The sequence below is a fragment of the Moschus berezovskii genome, chromosome 17 (assembly GCF_049115385.1).
Source record: "Moschus berezovskii isolate FMDL1 chromosome 17, NW_MosBer_1.0, whole genome shotgun sequence".
In the NCBI taxonomy this organism is placed as follows: domain Eukaryota; kingdom Metazoa; phylum Chordata; class Mammalia; order Artiodactyla; family Moschidae; genus Moschus; species Moschus berezovskii.
In genome coordinates this window covers 35,928,461-35,945,454 of record NC_142476.1, presented here as the reverse complement: position 1 = coordinate 35,945,454, position 16,994 = coordinate 35,928,461, and the positions used below count along the sequence as shown (strand labels likewise).

General features: G+C 44.5%; 1 protein-coding gene across 2 annotated transcripts in view; it reads left to right on the top strand.

Moving 5' to 3' along the window:
• The window catches only part of TNN (tenascin N), a 59,509-nt gene that overhangs the window by 18,693 nt on the left and 23,822 nt on the right, over window positions 1-16,994 (top strand). The window contains exons 6-11 of one of the 2 annotated variants that reach the window (XM_088845035.1): window positions 2,120-2,383; window positions 6,438-6,701; window positions 7,358-7,621; window positions 10,609-10,872; window positions 12,579-12,842; window positions 14,262-14,525. In XM_088845035.1, coding sequence (XP_088701161.1) covers window positions 2,120-2,383; window positions 6,438-6,701; window positions 7,358-7,621; window positions 10,609-10,872; window positions 12,579-12,842; window positions 14,262-14,525 — 1,584 coding nt within the window. The remainder of the gene's footprint in view (window positions 1-2,119; window positions 2,384-6,437; window positions 6,702-7,357; window positions 7,622-10,608; window positions 10,873-12,578; window positions 12,843-14,261; window positions 14,526-16,994) is intronic. The other variant, XM_055418809.2, reaches the window with a different exon arrangement.

Sequence of the window (16,994 nt, the reverse complement as noted above, 5' to 3'; positions counted from 1 at the left end):
GGGACACAATTTAACTCATAACACTGCTGAGTCTCTGGCTCCAAGTAGACACTCAGTGACTGTCTAAAGAAGGAGTCAGGGTCTACCATTTACTGTCTGTGTAGTTTCGGCAATTTATCTAATCTCTCTGAGTCTTGCATATAATTAGTGATCTCAAAATGGTAACTGTTATTAATTTTGAAAACTAATACATGGAGGACCTGGAAAATACCTTATGTTGTTACTATGAGGTCTGATAAAGTCATGAATTAAAAGCACCTTAACATGTGGTCAATAAATGGCAGTTGATTTATTAAATAAAATATGCACTGTCTCTGGTGATAGAACGTATTTCATCTCCATGTACACAAAACATAGCCACTGTGCTCAAGAAAAGTGCATTGTAGCTGATGTCAAAGAACATAGCTATGTAAAGGTCTAACTTCTCTGCTGGAAAATCCTTGTCCAAGAGAACTAGAGCAGGAATGGGAAGAAGAAAAATGCTTAGATTTCCTTTCTGTGTGTCTTCACCCAGAAGGATACCAATCTATATGTAAGGCAGAGTCTTGGGGCAAGCATCTTTATCAGTGACCTTGATGGGTGCACTGAGATGAATCACTTATTAAGTTTGTAAATGGTAAGAACCTGGAAAGGAAAATGGGCATCTTGGATGAAAGACTAAATTATAAATGGAATCTTTAAGATAAAATATAATGAGGATAAGTGGTAGATCCAGGACATGTATGGTATGCAAAAATTGGGAAGATGTGGTTTAATGTGGAGATCCTAAACCGTTGATGTGCATCAGAATCTCCTGTGCAGTTTTGCGTATCTGTTTTTTAAATAGAGATGTCTGGACGTATCTCAGACCTTCTGAAGTAGACCCTCTGGTGGTGGTACTTAGTAGGTGTCCTTGGTTGACAAAGGTGGAAAACCCCTGGGGTAACTGGGACAAGTATGAAAAAAACAGGAATTTTCTGAGGCTCTGGGCTGAGGCTGTTATTGAGGGGTAAAGTGTCTGTGACATTTTGTTCTGGGTTAGTCCTTCTAGAATATGAAGTCTACATGAAGAGGGATTTTTGACTGTCCTGTTAATTGGTGATTCCTGACAGCCATTACGTTCCATGGCATGGAATGGATGCTCAGTGAATTTTTGAATTAATGAACTGAGTTCTGGGAATTTTTCTATGAAAAGGGAAAGACAAGAACACGTCTAGATGTAAATGCCAAGTCTAGAAACTAAGTGGGAAGTTGGTAACATAAGTTTATAATATGATATAATAGATTTTAATTTACAAGTGCACAAATCAGAGAGGTGAAGCTGTTTTGATTAGGGGAGAAGTAGGAAGAGACCAGGCCTCCCTGATGACTCAGATGGTAAAGAATCCACCTGCAGTGCTAGAGACCCTGAGTTGGGAAGATCCCGTGGAGAAGGACATGGCAACCTACTCCAGTATTCTTGCCTGGAGAATCCCATGGACAGAGGAGCCTGGAAGGCTACAGTCTATGGGGTCACAAAGAGTCGGATATGACTGAGTGACTAAGTACAGCACAGTATAGGAAGAGACCATCCACCTGCTAAATGGTCTCTGCGAAGAGGAATTAGATGTATTCTGTGACAAGTTGACTTACAGAAAAGACTCTGATGCTAGGAAAGGTTGGGGGCGGGAGGAGAAGGGGACAACAGAGAATGAGATGGCTGGATGGCATCACCGACTCTGTGGACATGAGTTTGAGTGAACTCCGGGAGTTGGTGATGGACAGGGAGGCCTGGCGTGCTGTGATTCATGGGGTCACGGAGAGTCGGACACGACTGAGCAACTGAACTGAACTGAACTGAACTGAACATGCCCACCAAGGGTAGACATACTTGAAGGAGTAGCCACTTCAAGTGGCCACACTCGGAAGAGCTTTCTCTGATGTGTTCAGTGGTCTGAAAATGGACGTCCATCAGGAAGACTTTTCTCAGCTTAGGGTTCAAGCAGAGGCCAGTTGTCCCCTGTCAGAGATGATGGAGAGTCTTGCATTGCACAGACTGTGGAACCAGGTCACCCAGAAGAATGCAATCTTGAAACATTTGTGACCTTGACCAGCCAGAGGTCTTCTCTAATTTTTCTTTTCTTGTGTTATGTTTATGAAGAAATCGATAGTCCAACCAATGTGGTCACTGACCAAGTGACAGAAGACACAGTGGCAGTCTCCTGGGACCCAGTCCGGGCCATCATTGACAAGTACATGGTGCGCTACATCGCCGCTGACGGGGAGACCAAGGAGACGGCGGTGCCCAGGGAGCAGAACAGCACTGTCCTGACAGGCCTGAAGCCAGGGGAGGCCTATGAAGTCTACGTGTGGGCTGAGAGGGGCAGCCAGGAGAGCAAGAAGGCAGACACCACGGCCCTCACAGGTAACAGGAGGAGGAGAGTCGTCTCATTCTTACTCTCTTCTATCTCTAAATAAACAGACTTCCTCATGGCAGGGAGAAGATTGATTCTTGAATTAGGAGACCGAATCCCACCTAGCACCAGCTCTTTTGTGTGCAGGTGTGGGGCAGAGGGTTGCCAAAGCAATTTTAAATTTCTTAATTATGAATTTTTTCCCCTTTTTAACCTCAAGCAAAAGAGACCATCCTTTTAATTTGAATCAGAAGGTCATACTTACGTGGGTTGAAATTCCACATGCGACTCCCTCAGAGCAGAGGAACACTTTCTAATTTTCATTTTTTTGGATGTGAAAACTCAAAACATTTGGCTGACAGTGAATTTGAATGCTTATCTCAGCTTGCAGTGACTGCACAGGCACTGTGTATGTAATCTGGAGCTCTCTTTCAGACCATGAAAATGGTTTGCCTCCTGAGTCAACATTTACCAAATGTACCAATTCTAACTTTATGCTTTCAGAAACCATAAGGGCTCCCTTACTCCATCCTGTCATTCTGCTCGGCTGGGGCCTGCAGGTGTCCTCAGGCTGCATGGGAATGTATATCCCAGACATTCCTTCTGCTTAAACCCTCCTTTGGCACTGGCTTGAATTCAGAGAAGCCTAATCCTAGAGTCCACTGATGTCCCACACATGTGACAGGAATCCTAGAAAAGTATTAACCTATTGATAGACGGCAACCCACTCCAGTGTTCTTGCCTGGAGAATCCCAGGGATGGGGAAGCCTGGTGGGCTTCCGTCTATGGGGTCACACAGAGTCGGACACGACTGAAGTGACTTAGCAGCAGACTTCTGTTTTGGACAGTCTCTTAGTGTCAAGATTCTCATAGAAGCTGATAATCAGTTAGGAATACAGTTTCAGAAGCTTGACTGTCCAAGTTTTAATCTTAGCTCTACCGTTTATTAGCCAAGAGATTTGGGGCAACTTATTTTACTTAAATGGGGCATGTGACTGTCTACATCACTGGGTTAGTGTGAGGATTACATGAATTAATCCATGTAAGTACCTGACATAGAGGTGGTGGTGGTTTAGTTGCTAAGTTGTATCCAACTTTTTGGGACCGCATGGACTGTAGCCCTTCAGGCTCCTCTGTCCATGGGATTCTCCAGGCAAGAATAATGGAATGGCTTGCCATTTCCTTCTCCTGCCCCAGGAATTGAACCCAGGTCTCCTGCATTGCAGGCAGATTCTTTACTAACTGAGCTACAAGGGAAGCCCCTACCTGACATAGAGAGTGCTACATAAATCATAGTTGTGCTTATTTCTTGAAATGTGTCTTAGTCTGCTCAGACTGCTATAGCAAAACACCATGGGCTGGTTGGCTTAAACAACAGAACCTTATTTCCTGCAGTTCTGGAGCCTGGAAATTCCCATGATCTGGGTGTCAGTTGATTCATTTATTGGTGAGGGCCCTCTTCTCAACTTACAGATGCTTCCTTCTTTACATGCTAGAGAGGGGAGGTTCTGCTCTCCTCTTTTTCTCAGAGAGACATTAATCCCACCATGGGAGCCCCATCCTTATGATCTCATCTAAAGCTCATTCCCTCCCAAGGGTCCCTCCTTCAAATACCATCAAATGAGGGATTAGATCTTCAACATATACATTTTGAAAAGACACAAACATTCAGTGCACAGAAATGTTAATCCGCATTTGACCTGGAAGCATTTCACGGTCCATTGCCTCCTGAGGCCACGTGGTCTTTGTCTCCTCCAGGGGAAGAAGCGGTTGGCAGTAAGGGTGGTGACATCTAGATTTGTTTAAAGTCAGGGTCAGAAAACCTTCTACAGAAGGCTAAATATTTTCAGCTTTGGGGACCACACAGTCTCTGGTGGTCTATTCAACTCTGCCACTGAAATGAGAAAACAGCCATAGACAGTATGTAAATAAACTGGCATGATTGTGTTCTAATAACACTTGATTTATGTAATTAGACAGTGGGTCAGATTTGGCCGATGGACTGACTGTAGATCACCAGATCCTGGGTTATTTTACATGTGGCCTTCCATTTACCAGGATTTTGAGTGTTGTGAATAGAACATGTGGGTCAACCTTTTAAGAAAACATTTATTTATTTATTATTTATCTTTGACAGTGCTGGATCTTTGTTGCTGTGCACGGGTTTTCTCTAGTTGTGGCGAGTGGAGCTAGTGGGGCTACTCTAGTTGTGGTGCATGGGCTTTTCGTTGAGGTGCCCTCTCTGGTTGAGGAGCACAGGCTCTAGGCTCGTGGGCTCAAGTAATTGTGGTGCACAGGCTTCGTTTCCCTGTAGCATGTGGGATCTTCCTGGACCAAGGATTGAACCCGTGTTCCCTGCATTGGCAGGTGGATTCTTAACCACTGGACCACAAGGGAAGTCCCTGGGTCAACCTTTTTAAGACAGTGAAAGTTGTAATAAAGAAGAGGTTTCCCTGCTCACAGGTGAGCGTGGTGTGAATAAGTACCACAGATTAGAGGGAACCACTGGTGTGGTACTGCTGGGGGTGTCAGGCACAGAGCCGGGCTCTGCGGGTACAAAGGTCAAAGACATGGTTTGTGCTCATACGTTGTTCACAGTCCTCTGGGTAGAGAAGGCAAGTGAACAAGATAAAGTACAGTGACTTACGTTGTGTTAACAAAACCCTGGAACTGTGGGAATCTGAAAACAGGTAGGGGTAGGAGGGGTCATGGCAGCCCACAGGAGGAGGTGACACCTGAAGAGTCCAGAAGGATGGGCGGCTGTTAGCAGTGGGAGCAGCACATGCAGAGAAGGACAGGGAAGCCTGGCGTGCTGCAATCCATGGGGTCGCAAAGAGCTAGACACGACTGAGCAACTGAACAGCAAAGGTGTGGGAGTATGACAGGCTGGTTTTCTGTCATGGCTTAGCATCAGCTTATCTTGGTAATGTTATCTTTAGTGGTGTTTATGGTGGCTAGGTCTATAAGAGGGTGGAGAGAGGAAAGATGAGGCTGGGACAGAGATGCCAGCTCAGAATCCCAGGATAAATTGTCCTTTCATGTCAGCTGTTGGTGGAACATTCCACTGTTGGTGGTACATTCCGAGCTCCTGTGCTCCTTCTGGCATGATCTCCCTTGTCTGTGTATCCCACCAAGTGGCCTGGCCACACTGGCAAGTTATGGTATGGTCTGAAATAAAGCTGTTGTCACAGAAAGTTCAGCCTTTCAAGGAGGTGGTTTTTGAAACAGGAGAGTAAAGGCATGCTAATCATTACACTTGATTCCTTAGATTTTTGACTTTTTAAGGGTTTACGTTTTGAGGATAAAGTGATATTTCATACCTTAAGTGACATTCGTAATAGCAAAGAGCTCATATTTTAGATTTACTATGCAATATCGCATTTACCACTCATCATAAACAGAGGTAGGTACTGATATTTCCTTCTTTGTAGAGATAAGGAGACCAAGACTTAAGTTGTACAGTTTGTTCTAAGTGGGCAACCAGGAAATAGTGGAACCCAGGTTTCAGCTCAGTTTAACTGCATAGAAACTCAGACAAGTAGGATTATTTTTATCCACCTAGGCATCAAATACATTCATTTTAAAAGTCTCCCAGTTCTCTGGCCTCAGACATAATGTTTTATATGGAAAGAACTGACAGCTTCTACTTATTGGATATTTTTCTTCCAAAAGAAAATATTAGATCTGATGCGAAGATTTATTGAAGTATAACTGCTTTCCAGTATAAGGAGTCAGGAACTAAAAGAGTATATTATGTAAATCCAGGGTAATGGAGAAATGTGTATATGAAGACAAATTCTTTTTATCTAAAGGCAACTTGTAGAGAAAAGTTTATAGAGTTGAGACTCAATATTGGCTTTCTCTGTAAACCTTACTTTTCATTAAATGCAAATGGTTCATTCTTGGAAACTTCAGACCACTTGCTTAATTAAACCCTTAAGTTATCTCAACTATTGGCATATAACACACTCTGAAATTTGCTGAGGTTGTCATTTTGGTTGTTTGTGTGCTGGCCTTTCACAAATTAGTGAGTTGGCAAATGGTACACTTTTTCATCTCTTAAAGAAATTGACAGCCCCCAGAACCTGGTGACCAATCAGGTGACGGAGAACACGGCCACTGTCTCCTGGGATCCGGTGCAGGCGGTCATTGACAGGTACCTAGTCCGCTACACCTCTGCTGATGGAGACACCAGGGAGGTTCCGGTGGGGAAGGAGCAGACCAGCACCGTCCTGATGGGCCTGAGCCCGGGCGTGGAGTACACGGTCCACGTGTGGGCTGAGAAGGGGAACCGGGAGAGCAGGAAGGCTGACACCAAGGCCCCGACAGGTAATAAGAGGAAGATGGTCAACGGGGATTGAAGTTTGAGGGTGTGGATTTGGGTGTGTATGGTAGCAAAAGATGAGTCTTGAGTTGAGAGACTTTGCAAAGAAGAGACTGAAAGCTCAAAGAATTCAGTGAGTTCTAGTGGTGATCTCATTGTGCTGCCCTTCCTGACAGTGACAGCTACTCATGGAGCCACTCAACTGACTGGAAGACGGAAGGAAAGTTGTGCAGTGGCTGTGTTTTTAGCAGACTCAGTCAAGATACTGATAGGATCTGGTCATTGCAATGATTATGATAGTACTTCTAGAACGGTTGCTTGGGAAGTAGCCCCTGATAAAATGATAAATTAGATACCCCCAAATCATGCCAGATACTTAATGGATTGTTCTGATGTGCCATAATGTTGCTAAGAAGTCATTGTTCCTCCCACATTTTAGGGAGTTGGAAGCTAAGGAAGTATGTCAGGTTTATAATGAGCAGTCCTTTGATGTGGAGAACCAGGGGTTACTTTCTCCCTTGGCTCCCACCAGGGAATCCGGGATGGGAAATCCATTGTCTTGTGCTAAGAGGGCTCTAGGAGATAAAAATCTCTGTGATGGGGTGATGGGTATTTCTTATGTTGTTTCAAGGCTTAGTCTTTCCCAAATGTTTTCTTAAAGAAATTGACAGCCCCCAAAACCTGGTGACCGAGCAGGTGACAGAGAACACGGCCACTGTCTCCTGGAACCCGGTGCAGGCCGTCATCGACAGGTACCTGGTGCGCTACACCTCTGCTGATGGAGACACCAGGGAGGTTCCGGTGGGGAAGGAGCAGAGCAGCACCGTCCTGACAGGTCTGAGGCCGGGCGTGGAGTACACGGTCCACGTGTGGGCCCAGAAGGGGGACCAGGAGAGCAGGAAGGCCGACACCAAGGCCCCGACAGGTAATGGAGCACGTATTGTCACTGTGTCACAGCTCATGGTCTGTCTAGGTTGGTTTTCCTTCTCTCACTTTAACAGAAAGAGAGGCTTCAGGATGAGCAGGCTGGAATCCTCGCATAGGAAATTGTGTACCCCTTTCTTCCATGGCATGGCTTCTCTTAGAATGTGTAGCTAGTCGGACTAGAGTTCAGGCTTTCGACATTGACGTTCCTGCTCACGGTCCTTTGTTCTCTGTCTGTGCACCTGCTTTGTTGTTTACACCTAAAGCCTTCCCCTTCAGAGGGAATAAATATAAAGAAAGCAAGGTAATGATCATCCTGAGGGATGGGTGGATCCAAAACCAAATTTCTTCCTTCCTCACCAGTGTAAAGCCTTTCCATGGTGCTTATTTTTGTTTCTGCCCTTTGGATGAACATTTTTGGTAGAAATGATGGTGTTTTATTGGTTCAAAATAATCAAATGTCTAAGTCACTTTAAGCCCCCAATATGTTTCATTTTAGTAATTAAGATATCTACATCCAAGTAATTGTACGTACTTTATTGAAAGTTAAACCTGCTCTTCTTCATCAGCTTGGGCCATTTGTGGGCGGACTGCCTGCCACGGAAGGGGGCGTGCTTGGCTTCTCTTATATTTCTCCTCCGTTCTTCAGGCACTGTTCTTCCAGGGTGCTAGCTAGACTTTCTGACCCATTAATGTTTAGTGTGTGGGAGTTAAGGAGTCAGCAGGAGGAGAGGTGAGAGATCTCACTTGACAGTAACAGTCACAGCTGGCTTGAGTCTGCCAATGGTGCCCAACAAGGATTAAACCAACTTTTCCTTCATGGAGCACTTTCTTGGGTTCTTCAGAGACCACTCATCTGTCCTCTTCCTTCAGCTCTTTCACTGGAGTGATCTTGTGGGCACCTGTACGTCTCTTACTGGTCTCCCACTCCTCTTCCTCTGCTGACACATCTGGGGGTGCCCACCACTGCCCTTCTGGTGGGGTCTCTTCACCCCTCTGGGTGATTGCGTTCAATAGCTTCTAAAGTAACCCCAGGTGGGCTAGCCTTGGTTTGGTCCACATCTGGTCCATGTGGAACACACATGCACCCTTTGTCCACGCAGCCAGATATATGTTTTTGTTTTTTTTTTTTTCCCAATGCTGCAGCGTCTCCTTTCTCTGCAGCAAGACAACCAGCGTTTTTTTCACATCTCAGATATTTTATGCACAGGTCAGACACCAGCCCATGGTGTTGCCTAAACTTTGGTCATGTTTTCTCAGCCTGGGCACTGTTGATAATTCTTTGTTGCAGGGGTCTGTCTTGTGCACTGTAGCATGTTTAGCAGCATTGCTGACCTCCACCCATTTGGGCCCTGGAGCCTCCCTATCCCGCACTGAACCAAGACATTGCTGATCACCCCTGGTTGAGAATTTTTGCTCTAGAGTATACCTGTGCAGGTCGGTGAAGGATCCGATTGCAACTGCTTACTTGAGGCTTGGCCCTCACCCATGGGACTCTCCGAGTAACTCTTTTCAAAGAAATCCACTCTCTAAGCCCCACCTCTTTGTGCCCTCCAACCTCATTCATAGCCTGTAGTTGGTTGATCAATCAAAGGCCACAAAACTGTTGCACTCACCTTGGCCTTGGGCCCTCAGGTTGGAAAGTAGATACTGATTTTCTTGGGGTCAAGCCTAAGCCAAGATAAGAATGGTCCCACTTGAACATATGATTGTAAGTCTATGATAGGACCTTAGAGTAATGGCTTTTGCAGTCAACTATAGGCATATCTCTAAAATATTGTGTTTGCTTCCACATTACTGCAATAAAGTGAACATCACAATAAAGTCACATGAATGTTTTGTTTCCCAGTGCATATAAAAGTTACATTTACACTGCACTATAGTCTATGAAATGTACAATAGCATAATGCCTAAAAAATGTATGTACTTTAATTAAAAATACTTTTTTTGCTAAACATGCTCATCATTATGTGAGCCTTCAGCAAATTGTAGTACCATTGAAGATCACGCATCACAGATTACCAAAACCAATATAATAAGAATGAAAAAGTTAGAAATATCATGAGCATTACCAAAATGTGGCACAAAGACACAGTGAGCAAGTGCTGTTGCAAAGGCAGAATGCTGCTGATGACTTGCTGTGTGCAGGATTGCCACAGACTTTTGATTTGTGAAAAGTGTAATATTTATGATGCACAATAAAGAGAAGCACAATAAAACGAGGTATGCCTGTATTTGGAACAGAGAAGTGCTATTATTCTCTTGGTGATTACATTTTTGAATCCATTATCTATGTGTAGTATGGAGAAATTTTATACATTCATGAAATATCAACAAACTGCTATCATTTAAAATAGCTTGTGGTCACTGGACATGTACTCTGTGCCAGAAACTGTTAAAAAGGGCATGTTATTAAGTCCTGTGATACCCAACTCTACAGAATACATACTCATGTTATCTCCCTGTGCCTTTTTTCCTTGTAAACACTGATAACCATAATATAGTCAAGACCCCTTTCTACATGTCTTGGTTTTCAGAGCTACCCTGGGGAGATGTACAATAACTATTGAACACCCCCATTTTACAGATGCAGAGAAATGAAGTGACTTGCCCAGAGTCACAAAGCAAGTAAATAATTTATGAGATTAGATGCATGCATGGACCAGTAGGGCTCAAAGGTACCTGAGTCCATTCAACCTGAAGGCAAGATTTACAGATCAAGAAACTGAGGCCCAGCCAGAGACAGCTGGATTGTCCAGGGCCACAGCTCTCCTGACTCCGGGTCTACTGCTCATTCTGCTGTACTGTGCTTCCTCCTTGAAAATCCTCAAGTCTGGATGTATAAAGAGATCTATGTCTGTGAAACAACTGAAAACTGACATATGAGATAGGAAAATTATGAGAACAGGAAATTACCCCACCCCAAGCAACGTGGCCACAAGATCTCACTCTGTGAATAGTGTTTATTGATCAGCATCTTCCTTTCAGATATTGACAGCCCCAAAAACCTGGTGACCAAGCAGGTGACAGAGAACACGGCAACTGTCTCCTGGGACCCAGTGCAGGCCGTCATCGACAGGTACCTGGTGCGCTACACCTCTGCTGACGGAGACACCAGGGAGGTTCCAGTGGGGAAGGAGCAGACCAGCACCGTCCTGACAGGCCTAAGGCCAGGCGTGGAGTACACGGTCCACGTGTGGGCCCAGAAGGGGGACCAGGAGAGCAGGAAGGCCGACACCAAGGCCCCAACAGGTAAGGGAGCATTGCTCTTTAGAAATGGAAGCCCTGACATGTTAAAGTCAATGACTGGTCAAGTTTTGTGTTCCTGAACTGACAGTGGCAGAATTGATATTTTCTGGAAGAGCAGGAGAGTCGACTTCTGCCAAACCGCACACTATCCCTCACTTCCTTTTTACACATTACATCAAAATAAGGGGCTCACATTTGGCCTCATACTTTGATGGTTTTATCCATCCGCTGTTCCTCCAATTGTGTATTTAGTTTGTGATCAATCATTAAATATTTCTTCTTGAAAGGAAAGAAATAAGCCACATGTTAGGATTTGTGAAGTAAGTACTTTAGGAAAATGACTTGCACTGCAATCTCTTTGGAACAAGGAAGTCTTATTGCTTTCTTAGTGGATAAATTCTCTTTTGATTGCTGTGTACTCCAATCTGAGGATCCTAAGGTTGCACTTTTAAACAGTAACGGTTCATAATTTTTAAAGCTCTTTCATCTCCGTTTCTCATTTTTTAAGAACAGACTTATTGAGTTATAATTTACATACTGTAAAACCCACCTTTTTATAGTGTGTGTGATTCAGTGGTTTTTAGTATATGCAGAATTGTGTGGCCATCACCACTGTCTAATTCAGAATATTTTCATCACTCCTAAAACAAACCTGAGACATTAGCAGTTGTTCCCCAGCACTGCTTCCTCTGGCCTTAGGAAACTACATACTTTCTGTCGGTAGAGATTTCCTTATTCTGGACATTTCATGTAAATAGATTCATAGGATATGTGGCCTTTTCTGGCTACTTCATTCACTAAGCATAATATTTTCAAGGTTCATCCATGCTGTAGCTTGTGTCCATACATTTTATTACTGAATAATATTTCATTATATGGATCTAATTCATTTTGTTTATCCATTTGTCAGTTGATGAGCATTTGTGTTGTTTCCACTTTGGGGCGATGGTGAATAATAATGCTGTGAGCATTTATGAACAAATTTTAGTGTGGGCATATGTTTTCAATTCTTTTGGCTATGTACCTAAGAGTGGAATTCCTGGGTCATATGGTAACTCTATGTTTAACTGTTTGAGGAGCTGCCAAATTGCTTCTAGAGCAGTGGCACTATTTTACATTCCTACCAGCAATGAATGAGAATTATATTCTTCATTTCATTGGTACTCAGAGGAATTCATTGAGATGGGTAGAGCAGGAATCAATATCCCCATTTTACAGTTGAGAAACTTCAAATACAGAGACGTGAATGATTTCGACAAGTCACAAAGTTAGCTGATGATTCATGGAATATTCATGGAATATTATGGTACCCTAAAATCTATTTGGCAAGGCCCACATTTTACAAATGAGGGATGGAGACCGAGCCAGGGGTGGCAGAGTTGTGCAGGGCTGCTGCTGGCTGATGATCGAGCTGGACCTAGAGCCCAGGTCTGCTGGCTCAAGCCCACAGCTCCTTGTGGTCCTCCACTGTGCCTCTCGGGCTGGGATTGGAATGGAGCTCTTCTGACTCTGGATCCGATGCCCATTCTGCTGTCCTGTGCCGCCTCCTTGAGGATCCAAGAGTCCAGCTGTGGTGAGAAGACCTACATCCATGAAACAACTAAAAATCCACATAGGAGACAGGAAAACCATAAGAATGGAGACTGCCTCACCCCAGGGAACATGGTCTCACTCTCTGGTGCTTGCTAATAGTGTACTTTACCTTTTAGACATCGACAGCCCCAAAAACCTTGTGACTGAGAAGGTGACAGAGAACACGGCCACCGTCTCCTGGGCCCCGGTCCAGGCCATCATCGACAGGTACCTGGTGCGCTATACCTCCGCTGATGGAGACACCAGGGAGGTTCCGGTGGGGAAGGAGCAGACCAGCACCGTCCTGACGGGCCTGAGGCCAGGCATGGAGTACACGGTCCATGTGTGGGCCCAGAAGGGGGACCAGGAGAGCAGGAAGGCCGACACCAAGGCCCCTACAGGTAACAGAGCACTGTTCTTTGGGAATGTAAGGCCTGTCATGCTAAGGCTATGCCTCATCTAGTTTTGGTTTCCTGAACTGAAAACTGGCAGAGCTGATCATTTATGGAAGAGCAGGATGGTGTTCCATCATAGTGTACTGCATATTCCATCTCTCATTTCCCTTTAACTGGTTTCTTTACAAGTCAGGGCCACCTGGCAGCCTCCAAGCTACAAGTCTGCTGTGACTGATGGTCAGGTCCTGCCAGTGCTCCTTCCGAGTGTGAGTCTTCTGTTCAGTATTGAGGCTCCCCTGTTGAGTTTGTGATTGGAAACAGAAAATGAAAATCAAATGCCATGAATATTAACTGTAATGTGTTCAAAACTCAGCTTTAAAAAGTAGACTTTCCATCTGCCAAAGTGAGTAGTTGTATGTGGTTTGCTTTACTATAATGAGTTATTTGAGGATAAGGATAATTTCTATGTTATGTTCTGGCTTCCCTGGTGGCTCAGTGGTAAAGAATCCACCGGCAGTGCAGGAGCTGCAGGTTCGACCCCTGGATCAGAAAGACCTCCTGGAGGATGGCAAGGCAACCCACTCCAGTATTCTTGCCTGGGGGACCCCATGGACAGAGGAGCCTGGCGGGCTACAGTCCATGGGGTCACAAAGAGTCAGACGTGGCTGAAGTGACTTAGCACATGCACACATGTGCATGGGTTTATGTCTGGGCTTTCTATAGTTGATTTACAACGTTCTGTTATTTTCAGGTGTAACTTCTAGGTTATATTCCCACCTTATTGTGAAAGACATGTATGATTATATTTCTGTGCCATGATTTAGCCAGCAAATCAGCATTACAAGTGAATCTATGCATATTAAAACTGGATTTTGATTTTGCCGATTCGTTTACCAACATGTATTGAGCATTTTCCATGGGCCCTGATCCCTCCTCGGCAGTGGGAACCCCAAGGGGAGTAGAATATAGCCTGCTTCTTCTGGGGGCTTATATTGGCATCTGGCTGGTAGAATCATCTTATATGAATGAAGAGGTCTTTGTTGACATGATGCTAGAAACAAAATTTTTAGCAGATTGTGAGCAGAGACAATGTCTTCCTCAACTGAACCCTGCAAACTGTCTAGTCCCATGCCTTGTATATAGTGGGCATTTGACATATACTTATTGAATGAACAAAGAAATTTGTCTTGCTAAACTCTTGGTAGAGGTGATAGTATAGAAACTCAGGTTTTGGTCTACTGTGCTTTCTCCTTGAGGGGTCAAAGTCTTTATGGGGAGAGAAGACGTTTGTCCATGATGCAGTTAGAGCATGCAAGATGGAAATCCCACGAAACATGAAAGGGTGTCACCCCAAGGAAGGTGGCTGTGATTTTCTCCACTCTGTGGCCTGTTAATAATTAATATTGATTGTTATTTTCTTTTCAGACATTGACAGCCCCAAAAACCTGGTGACCAAGCAGGTGACAGAGAACACGGCCACCATCTCCTGGGACCCGGTGCAGGCCGTCATCGACAGGTACCTGGTGCGCTACACCTCTGCTGACGGAGACACCAGGGAGGTTCCAGTGGGGAAGGAGCAGACCAGCACCGTCCTGACGGGCCTGAAGCCAGGCGTGGAGTACACGGTCCACGTGTGGGCCCAGAAGGGGGACCGGGAGAGCAGGAAGGCCGACACCAAGGCCCCGACAGGTAACAGGAGGGATGAGAAAAGCAAACTAGGGTTTTCACCATGGGCCGATCTGCTGCTGCTGGATCATGGCACTACTGCTTTGGTGGCCTGTGTCCTCAGGGACTATGGATTATTTTAGGAGTTTACAGTAAAAAAACAAACAAACAAACAAAAACTCAACAAACTCCATTCACCTAAAGAAAGAACAAAGCAGAATAATGGGCTCAGTACTGAGCAATCCCATGAATGTCTTAAAACTGTTTTCCAAAGCCTGTGTTTTTAATGACGATGCTTCTCAGCTATAAGATATTATAGGGAATAAGATAGAGCCAATATAAAATTCTTAAAACCGCTGCATTAAAGTACTGTTTTGTAGCAAGCTATTTGATTTTATTTTTTACTTAATAGGTGGTGTTTAGATTAAAGGAACAAATGTAGCTTTTGGCAGTTGAAGTTCAGTGTTCATTTCAACATGCAGCTAAATTTTAATGAACATTTTCCAAGTGCCAGGCCTGGGATATAGCAGTAAACAAAATAACTATGATTCCTACTGTCTTGAAGTCCAGTGGGAAAGACAGATAGTCAAAAAGCAAATGCATTTATAAATTATAACTTTTGTGAAGGGGATGAACATGGTACAGGTGTAGAGAATAACAGGGCAGGGGTGAAGTTGGGGAGTAGTAGATAACACGGGAAGCTCAACCTGGGACTCTGTGACAACCTAGAGAGGTGGGATGGGGTGGGAAGGGGAAGGGAGGTTCAAGAGGAGGGGAACATATGTACACCTATGGCTGATTCATGTTGATGTACTGCAGAAACCAACACAACATTGTGAAGCAATTATCCTCCAATTAAAAATAAATTTTAAAAAAGATGCACATTGACAGAAACACCCGAATAACAGTGGCTTAAACAAGAAAGACTTTTATTTCTCTCTCGTGGAATGGTCAGAGCATAAGGTGCCAAGGCTGATAGGATAGCTCCATGGTTCAGGAGACCCAGGTTCCTTCCATATTTTTGCTCAGCCATTCCTGGGGAGTTTTCCCAGAAAAACCCAAATGAATTTGTTGGCCAATCCAATACATGGTCATCACCCATCCTCACTCCAGCCAGTGGAAAGGGGCGTGGGAAAGGGAAGAAATGCCCACACTGCACATGTCACTCCTGACATCCCCCCGGCTAGACCGAAGACATAGTGTCCCTCACCACAAGCGAACTGGGAAATGGAGTCTTTAGCTTGATGGCCATGTGTCCAGCTTACAGTTCAGTTATACTGTCCCATCCAATACAATGGCCACTAGCAAAATGTGGCTATTTAAATTTTAATTAATTAACAGTAATTTAAAAATTACTTTCTCCTTGAAAGAAAAGCTGTGACCAACCTAGACAGCATATTAAAAAGCAGAGACATTACTTCGCTGATGAAGGTCCATCTAGTCAAAGCTATGGTTTTTCCAGTAGTCATGTAAGGATGTGAGGGTTGGACCATAAAGAAAGCTGAGTGCTGAAGAATTGATGCTTTTGAACTGTGGTGTTGAAGAAGACAAGAAATCTTGAGAGTCCCTTGGACTGCAAAGAGATCAAACCAGTCAATCCTAAAGGAAGTCAGTCCTGAATATTCATTGGAAGGACTGATGTTGGAGCTGAATCTCCAATACTTTGGCCACCAGATATGAAGAATTGACTCGTTGGAAAAGACCCTGATGCTGGGAAAGATTGAAGGCAGGAGAAGGGGATGACAGAGGATGAGATGGTTGGATGGCATCATTGACTCAATGGACATGAGTTTGAGCAAGCTCCGGGAGTTGGTGATGGACAGGGAAGCCCGGCATGCTGCAGTCCACGGGGTCGCAAAGAGTCGGACACGACTGAGCGATTGAACTGAGCTGAACTGAATTTAAAAATGATTTCCTCAGTTGCACTAGCCACATTTCCAATGGTCAGTAGCCACATGCGACTAACATATAGATTCTAGACTATTCCCATCATTGCAGAGAGATCTCTTGGATAGCGTGCTTGTAGAGGAAGGGCAGAAGGGGGGTTGGGGAAAACTAGCCATCTTGGGCAGAGGGAAGAACAAGTGTGTGGCCCTGATTTGGAATAGCACGAGATGGTTGAAGAACTTGAAAGGAGGCTGGTGTCGCTGGAGCATAGAGGCAGAGAGAGAAAGTTGCATGAGATGGTGGGTGCAGGGGGAAAGGTCAAGTCATACAGGACTACACTGTACCTCAAAGAGGGAGCATGCTATTCTATTAGGAGAAGAATGGCATGAGGTATTATTCATTTTAAAAAGGTTATTCAGGCCACAGTGAGGAGAATAAATGGGAGCAATGACAGGAGTAGAAGGGGGAAGATTAGTCAAGTTGGTAGGGAGAGATGGACAAGTGTGATGGCAATAGGGATGAGAAAAGAGGACATCAGGGCACATATTTTGGAGGTGTAAGTGACAGTGTTTGTTGATGGATGAGATGTGGAGCAGGAAGAAAGTG